At 39.9% G+C, this 27,622-nt stretch overlaps 1 protein-coding gene across 1 annotated transcript; it reads right to left on the minus strand.

Moving 5' to 3' along the window:
• Nucleotides 1-27,569, minus strand: LOC118808992 (S-adenosylmethionine synthase-like). The gene is made up of 9 exons (XM_036571882.1): nt 27,289-27,569; nt 18,055-18,132; nt 15,948-16,070; nt 14,184-14,296; nt 12,354-12,497; nt 7,135-7,353; nt 5,445-5,627; nt 2,619-2,752; nt 1-411 (listed from the first exon to the last, which is right to left on the minus strand). The coding sequence occupies exons 1-9, from the start codon at nt 27,389-27,391 to the stop codon at nt 309-311; spliced, it is 1,200 nt and encodes a 399-aa protein (XP_036427775.1). The 5' UTR covers nt 27,392-27,569; the 3' UTR covers nt 1-308.
• Nucleotides 27,570-27,622: the final 53 nt, after the last annotated feature.

Genomic DNA, 27,622 nt, shown 5'->3' on the forward strand with positions numbered 1-27,622 from the left:
TCATGACCAGGATTTCTGGGGTTTATTTTTCACAGCGTGATACACACACACACACACACACACACACACACACACACACACACACACACACACACAGCTGCCTCTTTTGGATCACCATCACATTACATTTGCGCATGTGTGGCAACAGCTGCCCATGTCACTGTCTTAAATCACACATGCAAGAGAGACACAGACACGCACCTGCACGTGCACTGCTGAGAACATTCAGTAGAAATACATGGTACACACACAACACATTTACACACAAGGTGAACAAAATAACACACACACACAAAAGTTCAACAGAGTTAGAAGTTCAGGTCCTTGGCCTCTTCCCAGGGGAATTCTTTCCTGCCGAAGTGTCCGTAACATGCTGTTTTCTGATAGATTGGCCTTTTCAAATCCAGGTCTCTGAAAACATATAGAAAACATGTTATAATAGTGTGTAGGAGGTACACAGATTAAGTGGCCCTTACTGAGCGACAATTAAGACTTATTAAGAGAAACAGACATACAGATTTGTAGGTAGATAGAAAGACAGACAGATAGACATATAGACAGATAGAGATGCATACAAACATGCTTCCATACGTATACAGATATATAAAGCAAGATAGATACATTGAGAGATAGACAGATAGAAACTGTAATAGTAGTTATAGCAACAACAGCAATAATGGAAAACAGCAAAAACATATATTTGCTAGAAGAACAATACAATATAAACAATATAATTCAACAATATAAAAGGAGTATTATGGCAGATACAACCCCATTTCCAAAAAAGTTGGGACGCTGTGCAGAATGTAAATAAAAATGGAATGCAATGATATGCAAATCATGTAAACCATATTTTTAAAGGAAAATGCTACAAAGACAACAAATCAAATGTTGAAATTTTATTATTTTTTTGAAAAATATATGCACATTTTGAATTTGATGCCAACAACACATCTGGAATGTGTTGTTGGCATCAAATTCAATGTTGTCTTTGTACTATTTTCAATGAAACATAGGGTTTAAATGATTTGCAGATCACTGAGATTTGTGTTTATTTACATTTTGCACAGCATCCCAACTTTTTTGGAAATGGGGTTGTAAATGTGTGAGATTATTCTAACGTACAAGTCCTACGCAACTTCACAGTTTTGTTATCATAGTCATAACAGGAAGCTGCAGCTAAATTAATTAATTAAGAAACGTTAGATGTGTCCAGAATGATGAACATAGCCGTATGATTCTACAATTACTGCATGAAGTTATAATAAAATTTATATCCATAATGCTTTGTATTTCACATGTGAATGTGAAGACAAGGTAATTATGGTGTATTATTATTTGAATAAATTCTTGTTGTTGCCAAAATATCTGTAACGTTGAACATCTAGAAGTACCTTCTGTTGTCTACTTCAGAGTACTGAAATCTGTATTGTACAAGTTATGATATAAAATAACAAAAACTATTAATATGAAAGGAACTTTTGAATGGTAATGTATGAATTGTTCCAGATGAAATAATAGACAGAATAACATTAAGTACTGTGATAACTTTAGACTACTATACCAATAAGCCCTAAAGCCGCCTTATATAGTTCAGAACATTTCAGTCTGAACAAAGTTAGATGCAAAAGACAAGACCATTACATTTTCATAGAGGACAATGACCTCACATAGCACTCTTTGGCACATCACAGCTGAATCGGTCTGATACCAAGGCCAATCCCATTTCACCCCTCGCCCATACCACTGAGCCCTTAGCCCTCTGTTTTGCATGTTCATGTCTAGGGGGGGTAGGGTGTCCCAATTTTTGTTGAGATAGAGGGGTGGGGTGAAGTGTTGGGGCTACAAACAGAGAGTTATGAGAAACAAGGAAAAACCGGCAAGATGGAGAACAAGAGACCAAAGAAACACACAAATGTGAGAATTTACCCAGTTAAAAAATTACAATATCCATCGTATTATCTTAGTTTAATGTTGTTTCAGTGTACTATGGTCGTTTTTCTTCATAACAAGCATAAAAAACACGCTAATAGTATGCTAATGTCTCCGTAGCTAGCTAGCTAACTTTCCCGTTCCACCTTAAATAGTCCAGCAGTTCTGACGCCTGAAGCACCAGAATGTAACTTCTGCACCATTTAAGGTGGAGCGGGAAAATTCGAACAAGAAGCTGGTGAATATCTGACTTCAGCTTCATATCACTGAAGAATTAGGGGTGGGTGATAATAAATAATTGCCCCCCTCTTTGAAGGCATATGATCCCTAAATGTGACTAAAGCCCAGCAGTGAGGAGCTGAACTTTACCCTCCTCTGCTGTCACTGCAGACTGGCAGGGCCGCCTACAGAGCAGCGCTGGTAGCTGTTGATGAAGTGATGATCTTTTTATTTGAGGGTCCCATTTCAGAGGGAAGATTTCAACCACTACCCTGTAACTCAGTTCCAAGGGGCAACACTCGAAAACAAGGGGCAGGGGTAAAAAGAAGAAAAGGGATTGGGCCCAAGTGTGCTCCTCTGGCATGGAGCCAGAAGTTGACTGAGTTTAATAGCATTAAATCATTCAGATTTTTTAATGAACAGCTGTTTTTCGTTGTGTTGGGTGCTCAGATCATGATTAAACTCACCTGACAATGACCCCAGGCCGCAGGTCAAAGTTCTTTCTGACGATCTGTAAAAGCTCCTTCTCGTTTTTTCGGGAGGAGCCATAAGTGAAGAGTGAGATGGAGAGAGGCTGCGCTACTCCGATGGCGTACGACACCTGAACCGAGCAGAAGAGACAAACCTTCAGCAGAGCCACACGCTGCACTGCAGAGCACTAACGTCTCTAAGCATGCGAGTCGTCACAGACAGAAACAGCTCATTTTGGGAACCTCGAGAACCACAGACACTGTGTGTCAACAGCTAACTTTGTTGATTTGCTGTGAGCAAAATCATTCGGAGTGGTTTGGTGTGAAATGCGCCTTTCTAGAAAAATTTACTGAGTCAGAATTGTTCACCCCCTGATAGCAGGAGGATAGTGGATCACTGTCGGCCCACTGATAGCAAAGCTGGTGGTCCACTGGTGGCTCAGCGTTTTCTGGGCGACCCACTGGTGGTTACGCAGAATCGTAGACAAAATTCCACTGATCATCGCTCAGCATCCATTTACAGTCCAGTTTACTTATTTTTCCTTCCTTCCTTTCTTTAGTTATAGAATATAGTAAATAATTTTAATCCAGCTCAGTGTCAGCATTTTCTATGAAATTATTTTATATCAGGCCTGGTCATTATTTTTTTCTCTCAGTTGTTTGTAATATTTGTCTAAGTTTATTTTCCAAAATAAAAGTCTCTGTGCATTTAAAATCTGTTTGCGGAGGTTAAAACTAGTTAGAGATTGTTTGCAGGACAGTAATCTGGGTGGTCTGAGGGTGGGCCAGGAGTGGCAAACAGTCAGTGGGGTGCTGACCTTATTAAGCTAGTGGATCGATATAAGCTGCTATCTGGGCCATTGTAGTAGTAGGAACCAGACGTCCCTATGTCTGCACTACAAATATCACAATTTTATCAGCAATTTTAAATGACCAGTGAACTTACGTGTGTCTTGTAAGTTGTTATAAGTCATGCTGATAATGGTAAAATAGTGCTTAATTGGACAAAATCTGTTTTCTTCATTTTTTCCTTATAACGCCCTACATGTACCTCTCCACCCTGCACGCCTTTTGTGTTGTTTGGGTAAGCAGCTTTGCAGTAGGAGTTGGATCTCTGCGTGCCAGGTGACGGGCGGAAGTGGCTGCCCTTGTGGCAGCAGGAAGCAGGCACTTTTATTAGCATTCGCCACTGAGTGGCCATTTTTTTAGTGGCCCCTCAGACAGCAAGCAAACGTAGGACCAGAGGTGCCCAACAACACTGCTTACATTAGAGCTTTGTTTTTACCGTTGAAAGCTGTTTTCCCAGTTTGGCCAGTCTGTGCTGAGTTTATTCAGCAATTCTTCTCTGCAGCCTCTGTAAATGTAGCTTTTACTGTACAAGGAAACTCAATCTCAGTCTCAGTTTGAGTCACTAACAGCAGAATCATGTTTGATTTTGAGAAGCGACACGTCTTTTTATTTCAATCCAAGATCAACGTAAAATTTAATGAGCTGCTCTGTGTCTGAGCTTAAACAAAGCACAGCTTTTGCAAGTGAATGCAAACCATTGTACTGTAATGCAAAACACTTGTGAGGGAACGCAATGTCATTAACTTTAACCACGGCCCCTTAGGGGCTCCGTATGAATCAGGGTAAGAAACGTTTGTGAGTGAAATAAATTAACGTTAGCCACCGTGTATATATCACTGTTAGCCGTTACCTTCTAGACTGGTAAGCAGAGTAGTAAGTAGTATGTTGTTGACACCACCAGTTTACATTTGCTCTGGGTTCTGCTTCGGTGCTAGCCGATTCAGGTTCAGCTCTGTCTGTCTGTCTGTCTGTCTCTCTCTCTCTCTCTCTCGCTCTCTCTCTCTCCCCTTCAAGCCACTGCAACTCTTTTGTGTTTTCTGGTTCAAATTGATTTGGCTTTTTACGACATTTTGGAAACAGACCTCCTTGAAGTCCTCCTCATTCTCCTCCATCTTCCAAAATTAGGTATGAAAATAAACTGTAAACAGAAGCTGCTGCTGTGTTAGCCATGTTGAACGGCTGTAGCTACAGGCTAATAACAGCAAAAGCACGTTAGCTCGCGCATTGATCTCGGTCGAGATGCGGTTTTGAGAGGAAACACAGAAATAATCCTGGGGTAAAAGATTATACTAAAAATACATTTTAGGCCAAAACTTTATAACAAAACTATAACAACACAATGTCTCAGGTATAAAGCGACACATTTATAACCATTTTCTGTAAGAACTTAACAGGATGTAGCTTTTAGAGCCATTAAACGCCTCAGACTCTGTAAATTTCTCTGGAAAGAAATTTCACACCAAACCTCTCTGAATGATTTTGTTTACATCTAAACCATTGAATGATTAATTAATTTTGCAAAATTGGTGGAGTTCCCCTTTAAGGTGCCATTTTTCTCTACAAAAACTGCGAAACTGCTTACAAAAGCTCCAACTCAAGCAAAAGGCAACACATTTTATCTCACTGTTGTGATGTCAGCACTCAAACCTTTCAGCAGTTTAAACCACTTCATAGCTGGCAGAGTTTCAGTCTGTGCTTTTAATCATAGTTTGGAAAAGAAATCTGTCAAATCATTATTTAAAAGTTGCTCTTCATGATACTTCATGATAAAGTAAAGGATGATACTTTAATGAACATAAAGCTGAGTGTTGAAGATAAACCCAAAGTATTAGCCCAGAGCTGCTTTATGAAAACAACACACTATTTTTTCTTAATAAATTAAAAAAACAGCTGCAAAACAAAAAGGGAATAATGTCCCCAGATGTTTGACAGGCTTTATTCTTTTGCTTTCACTACAGCGCTGCGGTGTCTCACCTGTACCAGCACTCTGCGGCACAGCTTGGCCTTCACCAGGGATTTGGCCACCCAGCGGGCAGCGTAGGCAGCTGAACGGTCAACCTTGGTATAATCTTTTCCAGAGAACGCCCCACCTCCATGAGCCCCCCAGCCTCCATATGTGTCCACGATGATCTTACGGCCCGTCACTCCCGCATCGCCCTGTCAGGAAGGTCAGGTAAAGGTGAGCAACACCTCTGTGTCTGATAAACTCGCAGCAGCACCAAAACACTCTGCTAGGTCAGGGTCTCTGCTGTGCTGAGAGTGGACCACCACCCAAGTAACATCTGGTCAACAGCGGCCCTGTGGTGGTCCCTTTCCGTTGATGGACAGGGTAAAAGGGGGCTCATTAATTGTGCAGCGGCAGAGCTCCTGGACCGTGAACCTATATGGTGAGTATACTAAGGTATAATAGAGGATACTCTTAAAAAAGATGGTTCTTCAAGGGTTTTTGAGAAGAAAGTTGTTCTATATAGAACCGTGAATTTGCATGATTAAAGGGTTCTTTGCATCATTACATGGTTCTTCAGATTGACGGAAAGTGTGCTGTATTTTGAAAAGGGTTCTCTATAGCACAAAAATGTTTCTTCTGTTGTTGATGATGGCAAGCCTGTGACAATAGAAGAACTTTTTGATGCTATATAGAACCATTTTCAAAAAGGGTCTATATAGAACCATATGAAACACGTTCTCCGTCAATCTGAAGAACCCTTTAATCATGCAAAGTGGTCTTTGAGTGTTCACAGTTCTATATAGAATCATTTTCTTTACTAAAGAACCCTTGAAGAACCATCTTTTTTTTTACGTGTGTATAATAGTGAATGCAGTCATATGCAAAAGTTTGAACACTCCCAGTCAAAATATATTTTATCGATTTTCCAAGTGAAAGTAATTTAACACGTTCTCTACAAATTTAAATATGGCTTTTTTGCTATTCTAATTTCTATTTATTTGAGTTTAACATACTGGAAAAAAATAAAACATGAAATATAAATGTGCCATAACTTTTGCACAGGCCACATTTTATGTTTTATTTTTTCCCCCAATATGTTAAACTCAGCAAATAATCAATAATTGTGTATTAAAATGTGCAGAAGTGTGCTGTCTGTAGAGTATGTGTTAACTTATTCACACTTAGAAAAACAACGAAACAGAATTAGACCAGGGGTGCCCAAACTTCTGCTTATGACTGTATATAGAAAGTGTATATACATTATAAACTCCAAAAGGTATTTTTAGATGCTCTACTCAATATTTCAAGTATTTTGAGAACACAAAGCTATTAAATTATGTACTGCTATTATCTGTTTACAATATTTTGTCATATTATTTGTCATGAGATTTGGTCACCACTCTTGTACAAGGCAATGTGAATATCAGTTATATCCTCACTCCTGATGCTGTGTGCTTTCTCAGTCATTTTAAAACAACCCATTATTCTAGACACTCAAAACGTCTGTGAAGATGCCCAGGATTAGCTTTTAATAGTCATTTTAAACATTTATCTGCAACTAAACTGATTTTATTTTATTAAAAATTCATGTGAACACTATTGTGTATATATAAATCAACAGAAGCTGTTTGTTTTGTTTGTCAGACTCACATTGGTCTGTGTACTGAACCATTTAATGAATGAGTCGTTTTCAGAGTGGCTGGACGGCCGACTCACCTGAGGGCCCCCGATGACGAAACGGCCGCTTGGCTGAAGGTGGTAGACGGTCTTCTCGTCCAGATATTTGGCTGGGACAACGGCCTTGATGACCTTCTCCTTCAGAACCTCCCTCTGCTCTTCCAGAGACACGTAATCATCGTGCTGGACTGAGATCACGATGGTGTGAACTCTACGAGGAATTACCGCTCCGTTGTCCTGTGAGTAGTGCACTGTAACCTAGAGAGACAGAGAGAGAGAGAGAGAGAGAGAGACATTAACCTACAGATCAAAGTTTTGGTAACAATAACTTGAGGACATGGATAGTAAAATATTTATGAACATATGAACATAGAACAGACTGGTTTGCTGCTAAATGTGTTCCTGAAGCTCAACTCAGTCAGGACACTTATCTTAGGAGTTGTGAAACAATTAAGCTGCTCAGTTTAAGACATTGGGCTTCATTCGCCAATCATTCTTAACAAGCATCAAGACTGTTCTCTGTCCTGGAGCTGAGGTGGTGGACGAACTCCCACTGGCTGCCCGAACAGCAGAGTCTGTCGTGGTCTTCAAACGCAGGCTGAAGACCATCTCTTTATACAGCACTTAATCAACATGGGCTTCTGTTTCTAGCAGTATCTGAGCTCAGGACTAACTTCTCTGTAACCTGTTTGTAACTAGCAAAGATACTTTCTCTGACACACGTCATCAATCTGACGTAAACTTTTTCCTAGGACTTTTCTCAAGAACACATTTAAAAAAACTTTTATTGGAGATAAAAGATATTGAAAAATGAGGCCCAGAAGATTCTGGAACACACTGCTCTGGTTAAACTAGATGTCAATAAAAATATTTTCCTGGTTGTTGGCAGATTCACTTACTTGTAAAATATTTTAAAAATGTTTTTAATCACTGCTTCTGTAAAGCTCAATTCCATAAAAGACAGCATGTGAACAGCTGTGACAATGAACCTCCCAGGGAGTGTTTGAAATCAGGTGCAGGTCTACGAGGCGTTCAGAACACAAGCAGCCTGGGTCAAATCCTTCAGGACGGCATTATCAATCAGATAAACAGTCTAAAAACACAATCCCGTTCTCAAAACCAAAATACCAAAGCTATAGATCATAATGGGAAGGAAAACACAAAAAATACACTGCTCAGAATTGTCAGGAAAACCAGAACAAGACGTCACACTGAAACTATGCCTGGATAGATCTTAAATACTTTACTAAATGGCCACTGATTAGGAACAGGTGTAACACAAAACTCGGTAACACTTTATTTGGATGGTCCACTGTAGGTGCTTTTTTAGACGCTCAATATATCTTTAAGTAACATTCAAGTAAAAATCTATTAAATGCAAGTGAACTTGAAGCTCAGTGTGAAAGATTTTATTAAATCTATTCCTAACCCTGAACCTAACCCTAACCCTAACCACAAGGCAAAACCCACACCTACTCCTAAACCTATCCCTAACCATAATAATGTTGAAAATCAATCGAGTATCACCAGACAATTTGTTAACGACAAGTAAAGTATTTGTAAAGTATTTGTAGATTACCTATTGGGGACCATCAAAACTCAGTATTCAGGAGAGTGAGACCTCTGCTGGTGTGGATGGAAATCAGAAACAGATGGGACAACAATACGAATACAAGATATTTAATGTTTTGTCTTATCAACTTCACTGAGTTTTTATTAATATACACTCATTTTGATGCCTGCAACATATTCCAATTTAAGACTAGGAATGCTGTGAAACTGTATCACCTGTTTAAGGAAATTCATTTTAAACAGGTGATTCAATCATGCTTGGGTATAACAGGAGCATCCAGGAAAGGCCGAGTCCTTTACGAGTAAGCATGTTTTAGGTACTTCACCCTGTACAGCGAATATCATTGAAAGATTTGGGGAATTCGAAGACATCTCTGTGTTTAAAGGACTGTACGTCCGTGATTTTCGACCTCTCAGACGGCACTGTATTAAAAACCGGCATGTTTTCGTGATGGACATCACCACATGGGCTCAGGAATACTTTGGCAAACCATTATCAATAAACACCGTTCGTCACTGCACCCACAAATGTAAGTTATGACTACTATGCACAGCGTATTTGTGTGCAGCTTGTATAACCGATAACTGGCTATAAATTGCTTTCAGAAACAGGATCAATCTGGTGTCTTCAGTGCTGTGAAAAGCAAAGGGGATACAGTGGTAAACATTAGTGTGTCCCAGCTTTTTTGGAATTGAGGTTTCAATAGTTGTGGCCTGTAATGTACAATCCCATTTCCAAAAAAGTTGGGACGCGGTGCAAAATGTAAATAAAAAGAAAATGCAATGGTCTGCAAATTATTTAAACACTATATTTCATTGAAAATACTACAAAGACAACATATCAAATGTTGAAACTGAGAAATTTTATTGTTTTTTGAAAAATATTTGCCCATTTTGAATTTGATGCCAACAACACGTTCCAGAAAAGTTGGGACGGGGCTTTGCTTATTTCAGCAAAATAATGTCAAACCACATTCTGCATGTATTACAACAGCATTGCTCCGTATTAAAAGAGTCCAGGTGCTAAACTGACCTGCCTGCAGTCCAGATCTGTCACCACTGAAAACATTTGCCACATTATAAAATTAAAAATACGACAAAGGAGACTCTGAACTGATAAGAAGCTGAAATCCTAAGCAAAAATGGGAAAACCTTTCACTCTAAAAACTACAGCAGTGTCTCCTCAGTTCCCAAACACTTACAGAGTGCTATTAAAGAAGAGGTGATGAAACACAGTGGTAAACAGGCCCCCGTCCCAACTTTTTTGGAACGTGTTGTTGGCATCAAATTCAAAATGGGCGTATATTTTTCAAAAAACAATAACATTTCTCAGTTTCAATATTTGATTCTTTGTCTTTGTACTATTTTCAATGAAATATAGGGTTTATATGATTTGCACATCATTTAAATTTTGTTTTTATTTACATTTTGCACAGCATCACAACGTTTTTGGAAATGGGGTTGTAGATATAACTGTCATTGTGCAGTATGTTAGTTGAAGACACACCAACATGAACTCACACTGGACAGAAGCGTGAGAGAGATGATGGTTATGAATGAGTGATTTCTTCACCTGCTGTGCTTTTCATAGGCTGCTCTGCAGTGCTAATTAATATCCAAACCCCTACCGTCCACTGTAAGGTCATTGGGTCTTTTGCGTGCTGCATTGCCATATCTACTACAGCAGAGTGATCGACATCAGCCTTGTTAGGTCAGTGATCTGTGGTCAGTCTAAAATAGCTCTGTTCTGTTTCAGGATCCAGACTACGCCAGCAGGGATTCTGATGTCTTCTAAAGCGAGGGAGCAGGAAGAGGTGGATAAAGAAAGCAAATGGGCTCAAAAGTAAAAGGTGAAAAAGTAAGTGAAAGAATCCAAACTGAGACTTAAGATTAATAACGGCACATTCCAGCTGATTACTGTGGCTGTATGTAGAATGTATGTGTAGTTCATTTTATTTTCCTCATAATCTCCTCTGTAGAGTCACCCAATACCATAAATAAATACATAAATAAAGTTTTAGTGTCTTGTATGTAGTTACAAACTTATTTCAGTGAAAAAAATTGTATCCGCTTATGCCAAATATAGCTAATCAGCCAAGACATGTTTCCTTCTTTACTTTTGCACTGTAGGCTAATGAGACTAATGTAACTGAAAGCTTATACCCCACCAGTTAGCATAAGTCCCTTCCTGTAATGTCTTTATATCAGCCCCCTAGTGGCCATTCTGTTCACAGAATAAAAATAGATATTTTAAATTGATATAATCATTGTTATTTTACCTGTAACTGTTATCAGATGAACTTGGATGCTGTTGGCTCCAGGTCAGCATCAGGGGGTCAGGTGGTGGGGTAATGCCCCACTATCCAATCTTCATGCCCCACTAAACCCACTATATTTTATAAAGGCTTCTATAGCAGCAGGTGCCCAAAAACGTTTGTTGCCACCCAAGTCTAATATAAAGAGCTGCTAAATGGGTAGAACTTTGATGCTGCCTTTGTGGCCCTTCTGTAGTTTTCAGATGCTCCACTGAAGATTTTGTGCTAGTGTTCTGCCTGGTTAGCTCTCTGTGTGTGAAACGTTGCGACTCAGTAGCCATGTTTACATGCAGCCTAATAATCCATTAATAATCCGACTAATAGCTCATTTGGAATAGAATACGGCCATGTAAACACCTCAATCGAAATAGCAGGGAGAAGAAAGGCCATTAATTGAGGCCATTCGGAATACAGTTTCTATCCAACTGATCGAGGTGGGTAATCCTGTAAATAATCCGTTAATTAGAAGAATAATATCCATGTAAACGCCTGTATCTGATTACATTCCCTATCAGAAAATTTAAGTCCGTTCTGATCATGTTCGTCGCGTCATAGTGAAAGTTTATACTGTTCAACATGGCGGAGCAGAAACTGGTCTGCAGAGGAGACGAAGTTTCTGCTCTGATCTTTAAAAGACGGCGGTGGGACGGACGTCCAGCTTATGTGTCTCAGAACACAACGTCTTCCTCTCGGCCTTCTTTAATAAGGACAAGTGAAGGACGTTTTCCTGAGTCTGACATCATTTTAAAGCAGTTAAATACACAAGCGCTGCTCACTGCTGCTCATCTCACTCTGACTGGACTCACATGATGCTGGTTGTCATGGTAACGTCTACACTTGTAGATCTGATTCTTTGTAGTGAGCATGTAAACAAAGATTCTCAAGGTTGAGAATATAAACACCTCAGTCTTAATCTGTAATCGGAATGTATTCAATCAGATTAGCAAAAATCTTTGCATGTAAACACAGCAAGTGTTGAGCTGCTAGTGAGCAATGAGGGGTGAAAGAAGAGGGGTGAGACCCCCCTGCTGTGAAAACGGATCACACGTCTCCACAAAGACGGCCATGCTGAGATAAACGAACAACTGCGGCTTTCTTCATATCAAACAATCCTCTGTAAATAGCATTTAAACATGATTCTTCCAAAGTGGATTCTGGTATTTTTGAATGATCATCCATATGTGCTATCACTACATATTTCCTTCTTCTTTTTGAGATTTTTGAACGTTTGTGATGGGAGACGCGAAGTGGCTGCATTAATTATGTTGTGTTACGTTTTTAGTGTCATGATTTCTCAGATAATGATGTCCATGTAATTATGTCATATTAAGGGTTGTGACAGCTGGATTTCTAATGCTGTTAATGTCCCACCTGTGTCTTTGAGTCGGGCCGGAGCCAGGGAACAGTGCCGTTACGTCTGAGTTCGGCCATCTTGGCGTTGAGTTTGTGTGCCAGTACGATGGTGAGAGGCATACACTCCTCTGTCTCATCTGTAGCGTAGCCGAACATCAAGCCCTAAAGAGAGACAAACGAGCAATTAGCAGCAATCAATTTGAATCAAGTATGAGTTGAGCTTTATGCACTGACATCCAAATTTACTGTGGATCAACTTTCCTTCCAGGCCAACAAACAGAGTTCTGAAGTTTGTGGGGAGGATCATGCCTGAAACTCCTCCTCCTTCCAATCCAATGGCCTATAAATTTCTCTACGTTCTCTTTACTCTCCCAGAAAAAAGGTACTAAATTGTGCCTCTCTTGTCTCTGGGGTGGAACCCTTAAGGGTCCATCTCAGTACCTTTAGTCAGGGAACATAACTGAACCATAATCCACTGAAATGATACGTTCTAAGCTGTACTGACTCCACACACCCCGTCTCGTCTCCAGGCTTTTATTTTACTGTTCTGTTTAAAAACATTCGGTTATAAAAAGATACAAATATGTACAACCCTAATTCCAAAAAAGGCTTTTAAAATGTGCACTGATAACAAGCTGAATGGTTCCTCTCAGCGTCCATGGTGTCCAAAAAGAATTTCAAATTTTGATTCATCTGACCACAGAACAGTTTTCCATTTTGCCTTAGTCCATTTTAAATGAGCTTTGGCCCAGAGAAGACGGCGGCGTTTCTGGATCGTGTTGACATGTGGCTTCTTCTTTGCATGATACAGCTTTAACTTACATTTGTGGATTGCACGGCGAACTGTGTTCACTGCCAGTTATTTCTGGAAGTGTTGCTGAGCCCATGCAGTGATTTCCAGTACAGAATCATGCCTGTTTTTAATGCAGTGCCGTCTGAGGGCCCAAAGATCGTAAGCATCCAGTATTGACCGTCGGCCTTGTCCCTTGTGTACAGGGATTTCTCCAGATTCTCTGAATCTTTTGATGATATTGTGTACTCTGTAGATGGTGGGAAATCCAAAGTCTTTGCAATTTTACATTGAGGAACATTTTTCTCTAATTTTTTCACAATTTTTAGACGCAGTTTTTCGCAGATTGGTGAACCTCTGCCCATCTTTGCTTCTGACAGACTCTGCCTCTCCAAAATGCTCTTTTTATACTCAGTCATGTGAGTACAGTCATAGTTCTTTTTTATTAGTACCACTTACTTTTCCAGCCTTTTGTTGCCCCTGTCCCAACTTTTTTGAGATGCGTTGCTGCCATCAAGTCCTAAATTTGTTTTTTTTTCATGAAGTGGTAAAATGTCTCTCTTTCAACATCTGACATGTTCTATGTTCTATTGTGGATAAACTAGGGGTCTGTGAGATTTTAAAATCATTGTGTTCTGTTTTTATTTACATTTACATTTTACACAGCATCTCAACTTTTTTGGAATTGGGGTTGTATTTTTCACCTGGAAAAACTTATTTAAGATACACGGCTGGACCTTAAAACCACTGTTGTACCTTTGAGGGAACATTTATATTGTTTGTACCTTGATGAACGAAAAATGTACCTTTATTTCTAACAGTGTACCATGAGAACATTTTCACAATTTCCACTACCACCCTTAATTCTCCCTGCTCTTCAGTCCTATCTGTCAGTCCTACCACCAGCCAAAGGGGGTCTGGCTTTCTGGCTCCAAGCAGAAGCCTCCCAGAACTCTAGCCCGAGTTCTCAGAACTTGCAAATGATATCTTAAATGACTGCTCCAGAACTGCCCCGAAAGTTTCACATGAACTCATGATTCATAGCTGTGGACGCTTACCTGGTCCCCTGCTCCAATTTCCGTCTCTAGTCTGTCTACATGAACACCCTGTGCGATGTCAGGAGACTGCTGCTCCAGGGCCACCAGAACATTACACGTCTTATAGTCAAACCCTGAGAAATACAGCATGTTTCTGCCTTAACATCACAATGCAAAGAATAATTATGTACATTTACACTGAAAACACTAAAATACACACTTAAAAAGATGCTTCTTCGAGGATTCTTTAGTAAAAAAATGAACACTCAAAGGACCCCTTGCATTATTAAAGGTTCTTTGCATCATGAAATGGTTTCAGATTGATGAAGAATGTACTGTAGCTGGTTCTATGTAGAACCTTTGGGTTTCATGAAGTACAAAAAAAACATTCTTCTGTTGTTATAAGCCTGCAGAGGTGGGAACAAGTCACTAAGTTGCAAGTAACAAGTAAGTCTCAAGTCTTGACACACACACATGAGTCAAGTCCCAAGTCAAGATAGTCGAGTCTCGATTCAAGTCCGAGTCAGTGAAGGCGAGTCTCGAGTTGAGTCCCAAGTCAATAGTCCTAATCTTTGAGTCCTAAACAAGTCAGTCTGCATTCTTCACTAATTTAAGGCCACAACACTGAATAATGGTCACAGTACTGTAGCCTGTTATTGACAGCACGTTAGCAGTGTATGGCTGTATATTGTTGTTGTTGTTGTTGTTATTATTATTGTTATTATTACCCTCCTAAATAAATACAAAATCCATGGTACACAGACAGGTGTACTGGTATACACAAAGTGTAGTGAACTACATATGAAAAGAATTTTAAAAGTACTACTGAACTTAATTTAAAAAAAAAAAAAACTTCACCAAATTCTTATTTCAATTTTCCGTTCCGTGGCTCCTATTTGCTGCACCATTTAAGGTGGAATGACAAATTCTAATATGAAGCTGGTGAATGTAAAGTCAACTTCAGCCTTGTGGTGAATGTTGTTCTTCTTTTACCTGCAGAAGCTGTTATAATCGGTCGAACAGAGACGCTGTGATTCTTTTGTTTAAATACCATGAGGAACACGGTCAGTTCGCCTGGTGAATTTCTCCAGTAAGACTGGAGTTTAAGTGCTGAGGGAGCATTGATGCTGTTGATGCTTCGCTTATTTCCAGCTTACAGAGGCGAACTTGAACTCTAAGTGCTTCTCTTATCTTCCAAAATAAAATAAACTGAGCATAAACACAGTGAGAGACACCTGATGACGCTGCTGTTCATTCAGTTTACGGCAGGAAATGAATCCATTCACAGGAAAAATCTGCAGTCAGACTCTCCATTTCTTCCACTTCGAGTCTCACGTCTTTCTGAGTCATTACACTCAAGTCCAAGTCAGAGTCCGAGTCACTGGTGTTTAAGTCAAAGTCAAATCCCAAATTTGTGACTTGAGTCGGACTTGAGTTCAAGTTATATGACTCAAGTCCCCACCTCTGCAAGCTTGGCATGAGTGTTCATCTTTCTATGTATAACCATTTTCTTTACTAAATGACCCTTGAAGAACCATCTTTAGTGTAGTCTAGTCTACTGTATACCTTTCTGAGGTAAGCTGAGTGCATTATAATAAAGAGAATACTCATTTTCTCAGTGCTACAGAGTCCACTAGGACTTTTATTGCCAAAGCTAAAAATAAAGAATTACATCACAAAAAATGAGAGCAGTAAGACGAAACTGTGGAGCTCATAATGACGTAAAGAGGAGTAACATGTAACACAGCATCAATTGCTTTACAGGTGTTAACCCACAATACGCACCTTTGTTTGAGTCGTCATATCCAATGTGTCGAATGGTGTCCCTTACAATCTTCTGGTAGTCCACATTAGCACGAGACGTGATCTCTCCACAAAGCAGGACCATGCCTGTCTTACACACTGTCTCTGTGACACACGCACATGTTCACTTTGCTTAGATCAGGGGTCACCAGTGTTACCCACAGAGGTGGCGGAGTGGCTGCAGGGTTTCATTCTAATGAAGCAGAAACACCTCATAGAATAATCTGTTGTTTAAAGAGGCCACCTGATTAAATTAGTAGAAAAAAGTTTCTTCTGCTCATTTGGAATGAAAACCTACAACCATATCAGCCCTTTATGGAAACGGTTGGTGACCCCTGCCTTGCAGACTAGGGGAAATTCATTTAAGAAGGTATGTAGTATGTAACAAAGGTGAACTGTGACTATCAGAGCCTAAATCTGAGCCATTAGTGTCAAAAACCCACCTCTACTATAATGTTAGTCTCTGCTAGCTCCCCTGTGGGATTTCCAGTAGTATGTTAGTGCTAAGCTAAAACTGGTGCAGCACTTGTTGGTCGTTCAAAATTAAAAACAGAAATTTAATACAATTGATGGGTTTGAGCCTTGACCCCTTCTATACTTTCTGACCACATGGGACTCTGGGGACTTTTATGCGCATTGTATGGGTCTGCCCGAAAGTTTACGCTTTTTATGAGGAGGTTGTTGAATTTATCTCTTCTCTGACCAAGATATACTTCCCCATGGACCCTGAACTCCATTTACTTAATGATTACTCTAAATTCCCCACGTCTAAATTCCCAAATTCCATGTCCATACGGCCCTGGCTCCATACTTCATTGGATGTCTTCCATCTGTAACTGTCATCTGCGAGAATTAGCAATGCTTCATACATGGATTCATGGAATATCTAAAGTCAGGACCCTTATGCTAACTTAACTATATGATGTGTTTAAGTTGTGAATGATGTAACTCAATTTTCATGTGTCCTGTGTTGTATCTATGATTGGTTCTTGTTTGTGAGTCCCATGTGTGTGGGGGTCGGGGCGGGAATGGGGTTTTTTTATTAATGGGACATTTACAGCTTTTAAAAGACATTTCATATTTTTTTATCTAAATCTTGTAACAGACATTAACATTTATTTAAGCTTGTATGTATTAGTTTTACAGTAACTCTTTCACTAAAGAGTCTTGGCATTGAGCTGCTGCCGCTGTTTTACATTCCTACCAACTAACTAAAAGCTACACTGACCAGGCATAACATTATGACTGTAGCCCATCTGTTTCTCTGATACTTTGTTAGCCCCCTTTTACCCTGTTCTTCAGTGGTCAGGACCCCCATGGACCCTCACAGAGCAGGTACTATTTGGGTGGAGGATCATTCTCAGCACTGCAGTAACACTGACGTGGTGGTGGTGTGTTAGTGTGTGTTGCACTGGTCTGAGTGGATCAGAGTTTTTAAACACTGTGTCCACTCACTATCCACTCTATTAGACACTCCTACCTTGTCAGTCCACCTTGTGGATGTAAAGTCAGAGACGACAGCTCATCTGCTGCTGCACAGTTTGTGTTGGTCATCCTCCAGTCCTTCATCAGTGGTCACAGGACGCTGCCCACAGGACGCTGTTGGCTGGATATTTTTGGTTGGTGGACTATTCTCAGTCCAGCAGTGACACTGAGGTGTGTCTGATCCACTCGTACCAGCGCAACACACACTAACACACCACCACAACATCAGTGTTACTGTAAGTATGCAGAGAAACAGATGGACTACAGTCTGTAACTGTAGAACTACAAAGTCCACCTATATAGTAAGTGGAGCTGATAAAATGGACAGTGAGTGTAGAAACAAGGACATAATGTTATGCCTGATCGGTGTAGTTAGACTATGGCTCATAATCACAGTCATTGATGTATCTCGAATTTCCAGGAGGACTAGAGCGACATCACCCACTGTAAATTAAAATGTGATTCATTGATCACTCTGTCACCTAATTATGATGGTAGTTAGTCTCGGGTGTTTTTAGTGTTTGTTTAGTGGTTTACCGTTTTCCTGCTCTAGTTATAAACATTTTAGTGTCTGTTTGTGGGTCATCAGTGTTGTGTCAGTTACCGCAGGCCACTTTAGCATCTGGATCCTGCCTCAGGTGAGCGTCCAGCACCGCATCACTGATCTGATCACAAATCTTATCTGAAAAACAACAAAACAAATTCGAATTTTAAAGTTGCAGTTTGGCAAAAAAAAGTACAATATACCCAAAAATGAAGTCAACAGCCAAGACATGTTTGGTGTCTGAAGTTTGCTTCTTTGGTTTTGCACTGGAGCTGCAAGGCTAATGAAGCTAACAAGTAATATATATTTATGTACACCAATTAGCATTGTGCAATCTGCATGGAAAAAATCATCACTTTTTTAAATGGTTCAAAACAGTTTCAACCCATATGGTATACCTTTTATTAATTGTGGGTTCTGTCACGTTCAGATTATTTTTATTCTATTTTATTTGACTTACTAGACCAAAAAAGTGGGTTATGAGCAAATTTATGGGATTTACGTGATCATGCGCAGGTTGTACATGGACAAAACAGATCACCTGACATGAGAAGCAGCCCAAAACATCAGAGCTTCACTTGCCAGAATCTGTGTTGTGCTGTAATAATCATACTGTTGTTCGAGTACTTGGAGTAAAATGCCTCATCTGAATTAGTATGAGTACCAGCGGAACATGTGGCAGAACAGAACATTAGAAATGTGCTCGACAGGTATCAGTAAATTGAAGCAGTTTGGAATTTAAAGGTTACTGTCTCTGGAGGTTGACACCTATACAAATGACCAATAACAGCTTGTAGACACCTGCTGATCCAGTGTTTCTTCTGAAATGAAGGGAATTAAAGGGAAGTTCCACCAGTGGTTGAGATATAAACAAAGTCATTCAGAGTAGATTTACAGTGGTGGTGATAGGAACCAGGGGTCGCCATGTCTACAACATGAATATAGACATTTTATTTACTATCCAGAACCACCAGAGAACCTACACGAGTCTTCTGAGTTCTCTGTGGAGTATTGATGATGATAAAATTGTGATAAATCTTTGATATGGCACTATATTGCTTTGTAACACCCGTCATGAACTCCTCTCTTGAGGCCATTCATGTTTGTTTATAACCATTTCATGTACATTTCTGTATTGTAGCTTTCAGAGACACTAAACTCTTCAGACGTCTGGTTCCTATCACCACTACTGTGAACAATTCTGACTTACGTGTCTCTAGAATGGAACATTTCGTACCAAACCACTCTAAGTGACTTTGTTTACATTCTAATGACTTAATTATGAACAGATTTTAAATTTAAATCAGTGGAATACCTTTTTAACAGTGAGTGCGTTTACATGCACTTGAGAGTCTCATAACTGCAGATTTTGTCAGTAGTCTGATCAACGCGTTTACATGCACTTGAGTAATCAGATAATATGGAAACTCCGGGTCTACAGGAGTCAGGCAGTAATCAGATTTGTGCTTCACAGCCATCATATACATACATCATCTAGAAGAATATTTAATTCCTTCATTTCGTCAAGCGTGTATTTGGTTTCAGCGTTTCAAAAGTGTTTTGCTGCATCTCACGCCGGCGCTGCTCACTTATTTCTGGTGGTCTGGTTTCGCACATGCTCAGACTGAGAAATCCGAAAGAAATCAGAGTAAGAGTTTACAGCACTGAGAAATCTGATTACTGAGCTAATATCCTGCCTCTTTATCAGATTTCTTAATCGGATTTATAGAGCTTACTTGGATCTAAGTAATCAGTGAGTGCTGTTTACATGACCGTTTGAATAATCAGATCACTGCAGAAATCTGATTATGATCGGATTATTGAGTGCATGTAAACACACTCAATGCATCCCCCCCACCCCTTGCTATAGTTACAGTCTCTACTCTTCTGAGAAGGCTTTACACTAGATGTTGGCGCATTGCTTTGAGGATTTGATTGCATTCTGCCTGCATATTTCAGTCTTATTAGACTTGTAGCTGAGATCAGTCTTATCAAGCTCGCGTTTGACTGCAGAGTGTCCTCAGTGCAGTGTGCTGCACTATCGTCGGTGTTGCCCTACCATGCAGAGTAAGGGATCTTTCCTGGTGTGACCTTTGCTTGTTGGAATTGCACACAGTCTGAAATATCAGATTATCTGCTACCCTTTGGGACATTCCTTGTGGCCCTTATCAGATGATCCTGTCCCGGGTTGCACTCGTGCAGGGAGTACATACCTCCCTGTATAACAAGTGTAAAATTACACTTATATAATAAGTGTAAAATAAGCTCTTACAGTAGCACGTAGTACACATGGCCTTGCTGGTTGATACAGACATTGTAGGCATGGTATGTCAACATTATTAAATTGGCTTGACATGCAGGAATAGTTTGCTTGTGTTTTTGGGATCGATTGCATATTTCATACACAGTTTGATCGCAGTTTTCATACACGGTTTGCTCAAACAGTTTTTTCCATCTTCGGAAATTAATGTTGAGAAAATTTATATCTGACTGCCACAAATGAGAGGACATCTCTCATAGACATTACATAAAGACTGCCATGCATACTATCATACGTATAAACACACCTATTAGCAACCACCTGGGATACCATAGCAATGCCATAGCAACACTTTAGCGACTACCTGAGATACCCTAGCAATGGCCTAGCAACATCTTAGCAACCACCGTGGACAACATTGCGATGGCCTAGTAACAAATTAGCAACCACCTGGGATGCCACAGGAAAGACTTAGCAACACCTTAGCAACCACTGGGGAAACCATACCATGGGCTTAGCAACCACTTAGCAACACTTTAGCAACCACTGGGGATAACATAGCAACAGCCTAGCAACACTTTAGCAACCACCTGGGATACCATACCAAGGGCCTAGCAACACCTTAGCAACCACTGGGATATCATACCAAGGGCCGAGCAACACCTTAGCAACCACCTGGGATACCATACCAAGGACATAGCAACACTTTAGCAACCACCTGGGATACCATACCAAGGGCCTAGCAACACTTTAGCAACCATTGGGATACCATACCAAGGGCCTAGCAACACTTTAGCAACCACTGGGATACCATACCAAGGGCCTAGCAACACCTTAGCAACCACCTGGGATACCACACCAAGGGCCTAGCAACACTTTAGCAACCACCTGGGATACCACACCAAGGGCCTAGCAACACTTTAGCAACCACTGGGATACCACACCAAGGGCCTAGCAACACCTTAACAACCACCTGGGATACCATACCAAGGGCCTAGTGACACCTTAGCACCCACCTGGGATACAATATCATACCAAGGGCCTAGCAACACTTTAGCAACCACTGGGATACCACACCAAGGGCCTAGCAACACTTTAGCAACCACTGGGATACCACACCAAGGGCCTAGCAACACTTTAGCAACCACTGGGATACCATACCAAGGGCCGAGCAACACCTTAGCAACCACCTGGGATACAATATCATACCAAGGGCCTAGCAACACTTTAGCAACCACCTGGGATACCACACCAAGGGCCTAGCAACACTTTAGCAACCACTGGGATACCACACCAAGGGCCTAGCAACACCTTAGCAACCATCTGAGATACCATACCAAGGGCCTAGCAACACCTTAGCAACCACCTGAGATACCACACCAAGGGCCTAGCAACACCTTAACAACCACCTGGGATACCATACCAAGGGCCTAGCAACACCTTAGCAACCACCTGGCGATAACATAGCAACATTTTACCTTGAAGACCTTGTTTCTATTTGTTGAATGTATAAAACACAACCTTGGAAAACGACCCTCCCCCTTTCCACCCACTTTAAATTAATGTGATATCACTGAAGATCTCTCCTATCAATACTTTGATTCCATCTGTATATGAACAACCATCTGGGATACCATAGCGATGCCATAGCAACACTTTAGCAACTACCTGAGATACCACAGCAATGGCATAGCGACATCTTAGCAACCACCATGGATAACATAGCAAAGTGTGAGAGAGAGAGAGACAACCCGGTTAATGAACAATTTCTACCCACAGGCTGTCAGGCTTCTGAACAAGCTGTGAAGCTGTGGGTTCTTCCCCAGTTACCATTTCACTCAGTCACTTTGTCAGTATTATTATTATATCATATCACTGCTATGGACAACAACACTAGATCAGAGTCTGAAAGAGGACGTGACTGACCCCGCTGCTAAGTGACCACAGGAGAGCTAATAAACTGGTTTGATTCAGAATCTGAGCTTGAAATATTTGTAATTGTCCTCAAATCAAATCAGCTCATTGGCTGAATGAAGCGCTTTGCACTCAGTGACATCATGAACGTATATGAGGCATTATAAAGTTTATTACTGGAGTTCAAAAGTGTTACCTATTGGTAGCTAGCGAAGATTCTTTCTCTGGATAGACAAAGCACTTTTTGTAAGTCGCTCTGGATAAGAGCGTCTGCTAAATGATGTAAACGTAAATGTAAACTAAGTCACTTTAAATAACAATAACACTGAGTCACTTAAGTCACTTTAAAATGTATATACTCTTCACAGATTATCCCTTGTTTAATATAAATATATTTGTACATAGCAGGTTTTATTTATTTATTTATTTATTTTTTACATAGATCCCTCCTGTCTCTATATTTTGTGTACATTTAATATATTTCAGTATTAATATTTTCTTGTATTTTTATTTTTACTTATTTACTTTCTGTAGAGTGACTATCTGAGCCTCACCACAAGCATTTCAATGCATGAATGTCCTGGCATGTTGTGCAAATGACAAATTACCTTGAAACTTGAAACTTGATACAGAGAGCAGCACTGAGTAGCTCGTTACAGTGCTGTGACTTTTGCCAGAAACCACAAAATAGATCAGAGTCTGAAAGAGGACGTGACTGACCCCGATGCTAAGTGACCACAGGAGAGCTAATAAACTGGTTTGATTCAGAATCTGAGCTTGAAATATTTGTGTGTGTCCTCAAATCAAATCAGCTTATTGGCTGAATGAAGCACTTTGCACTCAGTGACGTCATGAACGTATATGAGGCATTATAAAGTCTATTACTGGAGTTCAAAAGTGCTCAAAAATACAACAGCAGAATACGGCGGCGGTGTAAAGGTGTTTCATGCTGTTCTGTGTTCAGGAAATGCATTCATTCTACTATATAACAATGTTTAAGCATTTACAAACTATTGGCCTCATTCACCATCTGTTCTTAAGAAGAAATTTCTTCCCACTTTACACAGTTTTCACAAAGGTTCTGTCACTCACTCGAGTTCTCTTACACGGGATTTGTTTCTTATGTAAAAACCCTCAACACGTTACTGAATGGCGGTTCTCCTCACTGCACACTCTTTGCACATTTTTTTGGTATCAGTCAGCAACCACTGACGTTATGACAAGTTTTTAGCTACAAAAAGATTTTAAAAATAAAATAAAAATTAGGCCTTATTTACAACCCCATTTCCAAAAAAGGTGTATGCTGTGAAAAATGTAAAGAAAAACAAAATGCAGTGATGTTCAAATCATTTAAACTGTATATTTAATTGAAAATAGTATAAAGACAAGATATCAAAAGATGAAACTGAGAAATTTCATTGTTTTTTGAAAAATATTTGCCCATTTTTTAATTTGATGCCAACAACACGTTCCAACAAAAGGCTGGTAAAGTTGTGCAGTGCTAAAAAAAAAAAATAAAAAAATCAATTAGTGGTTGATTGGTAACAGGTTAGCAACATGTTTGGGTATAAAAGAGCATCTCAGAGAGGCGGAGTCTTTCAGAGGTAAAGATGAGGAGGGGTTCACCACTCTGTGAAAGACTGCACCATCAAATAGTGCAACAATTCAAGAATAACGTTTCTCAACATAAAATAGAAAAGAACGTTTGCTTTTCATCATCTACGGTACATAATAACATTAAAAGACTCAGAGAATCTGGAGAAATCTCTGTATGTAAGGGACGAGGCCAAAAACCAGTATTTGCTGGCCGTGATCTTTGGGCCCTCAGGCAGCACTGCATTATAAACAGACATGATTCTGTAGTGGAAATCACTGCATGGGCTCAGAAACACTTCTGAAAACCACTGTCTGTGAAAACAGTTCATCACTGCATCCACAAATGCAAGTTAAAACTCTAAAACACAAAGAAGAAACCAATTTTAAACAGGATCCAGAAACGCCGCCACCTTCTCTGGGCCTGAGCTCATTTAAAATGGACTGAGGGGAAGTGGAAAAGTGTCCTGTGGTCCGACGAATCAACATTTGAAAATATTTTTGGAAATCATGGACGCTGTGTCCTCCGGGCTAAAGACAACTCAGCTGGTTATCAGTGCACAGTTCAAAAGCCAGTATTCATGATGGTATAGGGGGCATTAGTGCACATGGCATGGGTGATGTGCACATCTGTGAAGGCACCATTAATGCTGAATAATATATACAGGTTTTGGCAACATATGCTGCCATCAAGACGACGTCTTTTTCAGGGAAGGCCTTGATTATTTCAGCAAGAAAATGTCAAACCACATTCTGCATGTATTACAGCAGCATTGCTCTGTATTAAACTACAGCAGTGTCTCCTCAGTTCCCAAACGCTTACAGAGTGTTGTTAAAGAAGAGGTGATGAAACTCAGTGGTAAACAGGCCCCCGTCCCAACTTTTTTGGAACGTTTTGTTGGCATCAAATTCAAAATGGGCTTATATTTTTCAAAAAACAATCAAATTTCTCAGTTTCAACATTTGATTTGTTGTCTTTGTAGTATTTTCAATGAAATATAGGGTTTAAATGATTTGCACATCATTGCATTCCATTTTTATTTACATTCTGTACAGCGTCCCAACTTTTTTTGGAAATGGGGTTGTAAAATATATAATACACATAGACTGTTATTACAGAGTGAAGATACATACACTATGGTTTTGTGGCAAATCATGGTCAATATTGATGGCTATCAGTATTGAGTTTTCCCTGGTTGCTGCTTATCTAGATAACTTTAGGGTTGCAAGGTAAGTAGAGGCTATAGAGCAGTAATGCTATTTTCCTGAAGATCCAGACTTTTTAGTCTAAAAGTGAATGTTAAGAAACTTCACAGGTAGCCAGTGTGAATGAATGTGTTGCTGTTTTGAAGTCAGCTATCCACTGTAATAAACGTGTAGTATCCTGTAGCAAACTATAAGATGTTGTATACAAATCCTGTAGAAATTCATGTAGTATTACTGTTATTCTTTTTCAGTATATATTTTTTTAAAAAGATATATCCATACAGAATTAATGTTCTCCGCTAAGCGTGTTGAGCTCCAAAGAAGTTTCATTATCAGCAGTTTGTAAAGACGCGGCGGAGCTTCACGTGTCTCAGAGGAAGCTCATGCTAGTCTTCAACCTCCCAGCTTGCTAGCATCATGTAATGGTAAAGACAGGCCCAATCCCATTTCTTCTCTTTTTTATTTTCACCCCTACCCCTTGTTTTCGAGTGTCTCCTTACCCCTTGGAACTGAGTTATAAGTTGTAGTGGTTGAAATCTTCCCTCTGAAATGGGACCCTCAAATAAAGAGCATTACTTCATTAACAGCTACCAGCGCTGCTCTGTAGGCGACCCTGCCAGTCTGCAGTGACAGCAGAGGAGGGTAAAGTTCAGCTCCTCACTGCTGGGCTTTAGTTACATTTAGGGATCATATGCCTTCAAAGAGGGGGGCAATTATTTATTATCACCCACCCCTAATTCTTCAGTGATATGGAGCTGAAGTCAGATATTCACCAGGTTCTTGTTTGAATTTTCCCATTCCACCTTAAATGGTTTCATTCTAGTGCCTCAAGCATCAGTAATGCTGGATTATTTAACAGAATTAACAACCACTTAACAGAAATAAGCCCTGAACAAAAAACATATTCTGTTAATTCTGTTAAGTGTAAATAAGTGAAACACTTCCTCTAGAGAGACACACTTCTGCACATTTTAATACACAATCACTGTTTATTTGCTATTAAAATAAACAGAAATTTGCAGAAAAATACCACATTTAAGTCTGTCTCTGTAGAGGATGTTTTCACTGATTTACCCTTAGAAAATCAACAATATGTAATTTAACCACAGGTGTTCAAACTTTTGCATGCAACTATTTATGTATACATATATTTGATAGATAGATAGATAGATAGATAGATAGATAGATAGATAGATGGAAATACTCACGTTCCATTATCTTTCATTCGGAGTTCATTCAGAATGTTTTTGTCACAACAGCAATGATTTAAGCAGTAGAACACAGAGGTGAAATAACATCACGGCTGTGATTTGGTCGCCGTAGATCATCACAGCCGTGATGTTATTGGCGATAACACACTCCTCGAGTGTTCTACTGCTTTAATACAACAGTTAAATAAATACAGTAATAAATTAATAAACTGGGCCGTGAACGCGGCGTTTAATATGTTTTAATGTTCGCAGTTCCTTCACCAAATTATAGTTCCTTAACGAGCAGCTTGTTGCTACGTCAGAGTAACGAGCTCCGCCCACTCGCTGCACAGCCGGCAGTTCGTTCTCCAGCTCCACACAGACCAACTGACAGTTTGGCAATTTAGTGTCGTCTCATCTTCAGAGTCTGACCAAATCGGCTGTCAGTCAGATGTGATCTTAAAAGTATCTGTTTTCTGTTTGACAGCTGTCAAAGTCGTTGCTTAAAAACGGCGTCTCAGCGGAGTGATACAGCGTTTGTGAAAAACCCGTGATGTTATGGTGAAATAACAGCACAGTTAGAACGCCTCTCAACCAATCAGCTTGCATGGCCGTAACTAACTGTTGTGTGTGTGTGTGTGTGTGTGTGTGTGTGTGTGTGTGTGTGTGTGTATATATATATATATATATATATATATATATATATGCTTCATGAAGAGCATTCATTCAGTTAGTTGGCTTCCAAAAATTCTGCATAACTTAAGTCCAAACTGTAAAACATAGAGCAGAAATGCACTGCAACACATTCACTAATTGAGCGGTGTATATTCCCCGTGTCTGTATACTGAGAAGTTACAGTACATACAGTGATAATATGCTTTCTATGGCATTTTGGCGAAATATGTTGTCAGTATATTACGAAATATAGAGTATTTTGTGCATATGTTTGTGTCTTTTTTTGGCATTCATTACAATAAAAATCCTGTTTAGGTATCAACTGTTATCCAGAAAACTTTGAAAGCTACTTTGGCAAGGCTTTGGTTTACTGCTTTATAAGGGTCACTCATGCATTTTGAATGTATTTTTCTACTCTACAGCACTGAAAGGAGCTTTAAGTGGTTTAAACCTGACCTGGATGCCCCTCTCCCACCGACTCGGACGTGAACATGAAGTCTCCATCTCCGTCGATGCAATCTTCATCATAGCACGAACCGTTCTCCAGGCTTCCGTTCATTTTCTCTCCTTTAGGAAGGGTCTAAAAAGGGCCTCAAAGGGAAAACAACGAGCACAGCTGGTGGAGCCGAGAAGCGAGCTGGCTGCACCTGAGAGAGAGGAAGAGAAAGAGACAGACAGAGAGAGAGACAGAGAGAGAGGGAGGAGAGGAGCTAAGTAAATAAGAAGGTTGAATGAGTTCATGAGTGGGTGAGGAAGCGAGAGAGAGAGAGAGAGAGAGAGAGAGAGAGGG

This window comes from Colossoma macropomum, unplaced genomic scaffold (assembly GCF_904425465.1).
Source record: "Colossoma macropomum unplaced genomic scaffold, Colossoma_macropomum, whole genome shotgun sequence".
Classification (NCBI taxonomy): domain Eukaryota; kingdom Metazoa; phylum Chordata; class Actinopteri; order Characiformes; family Serrasalmidae; genus Colossoma; species Colossoma macropomum.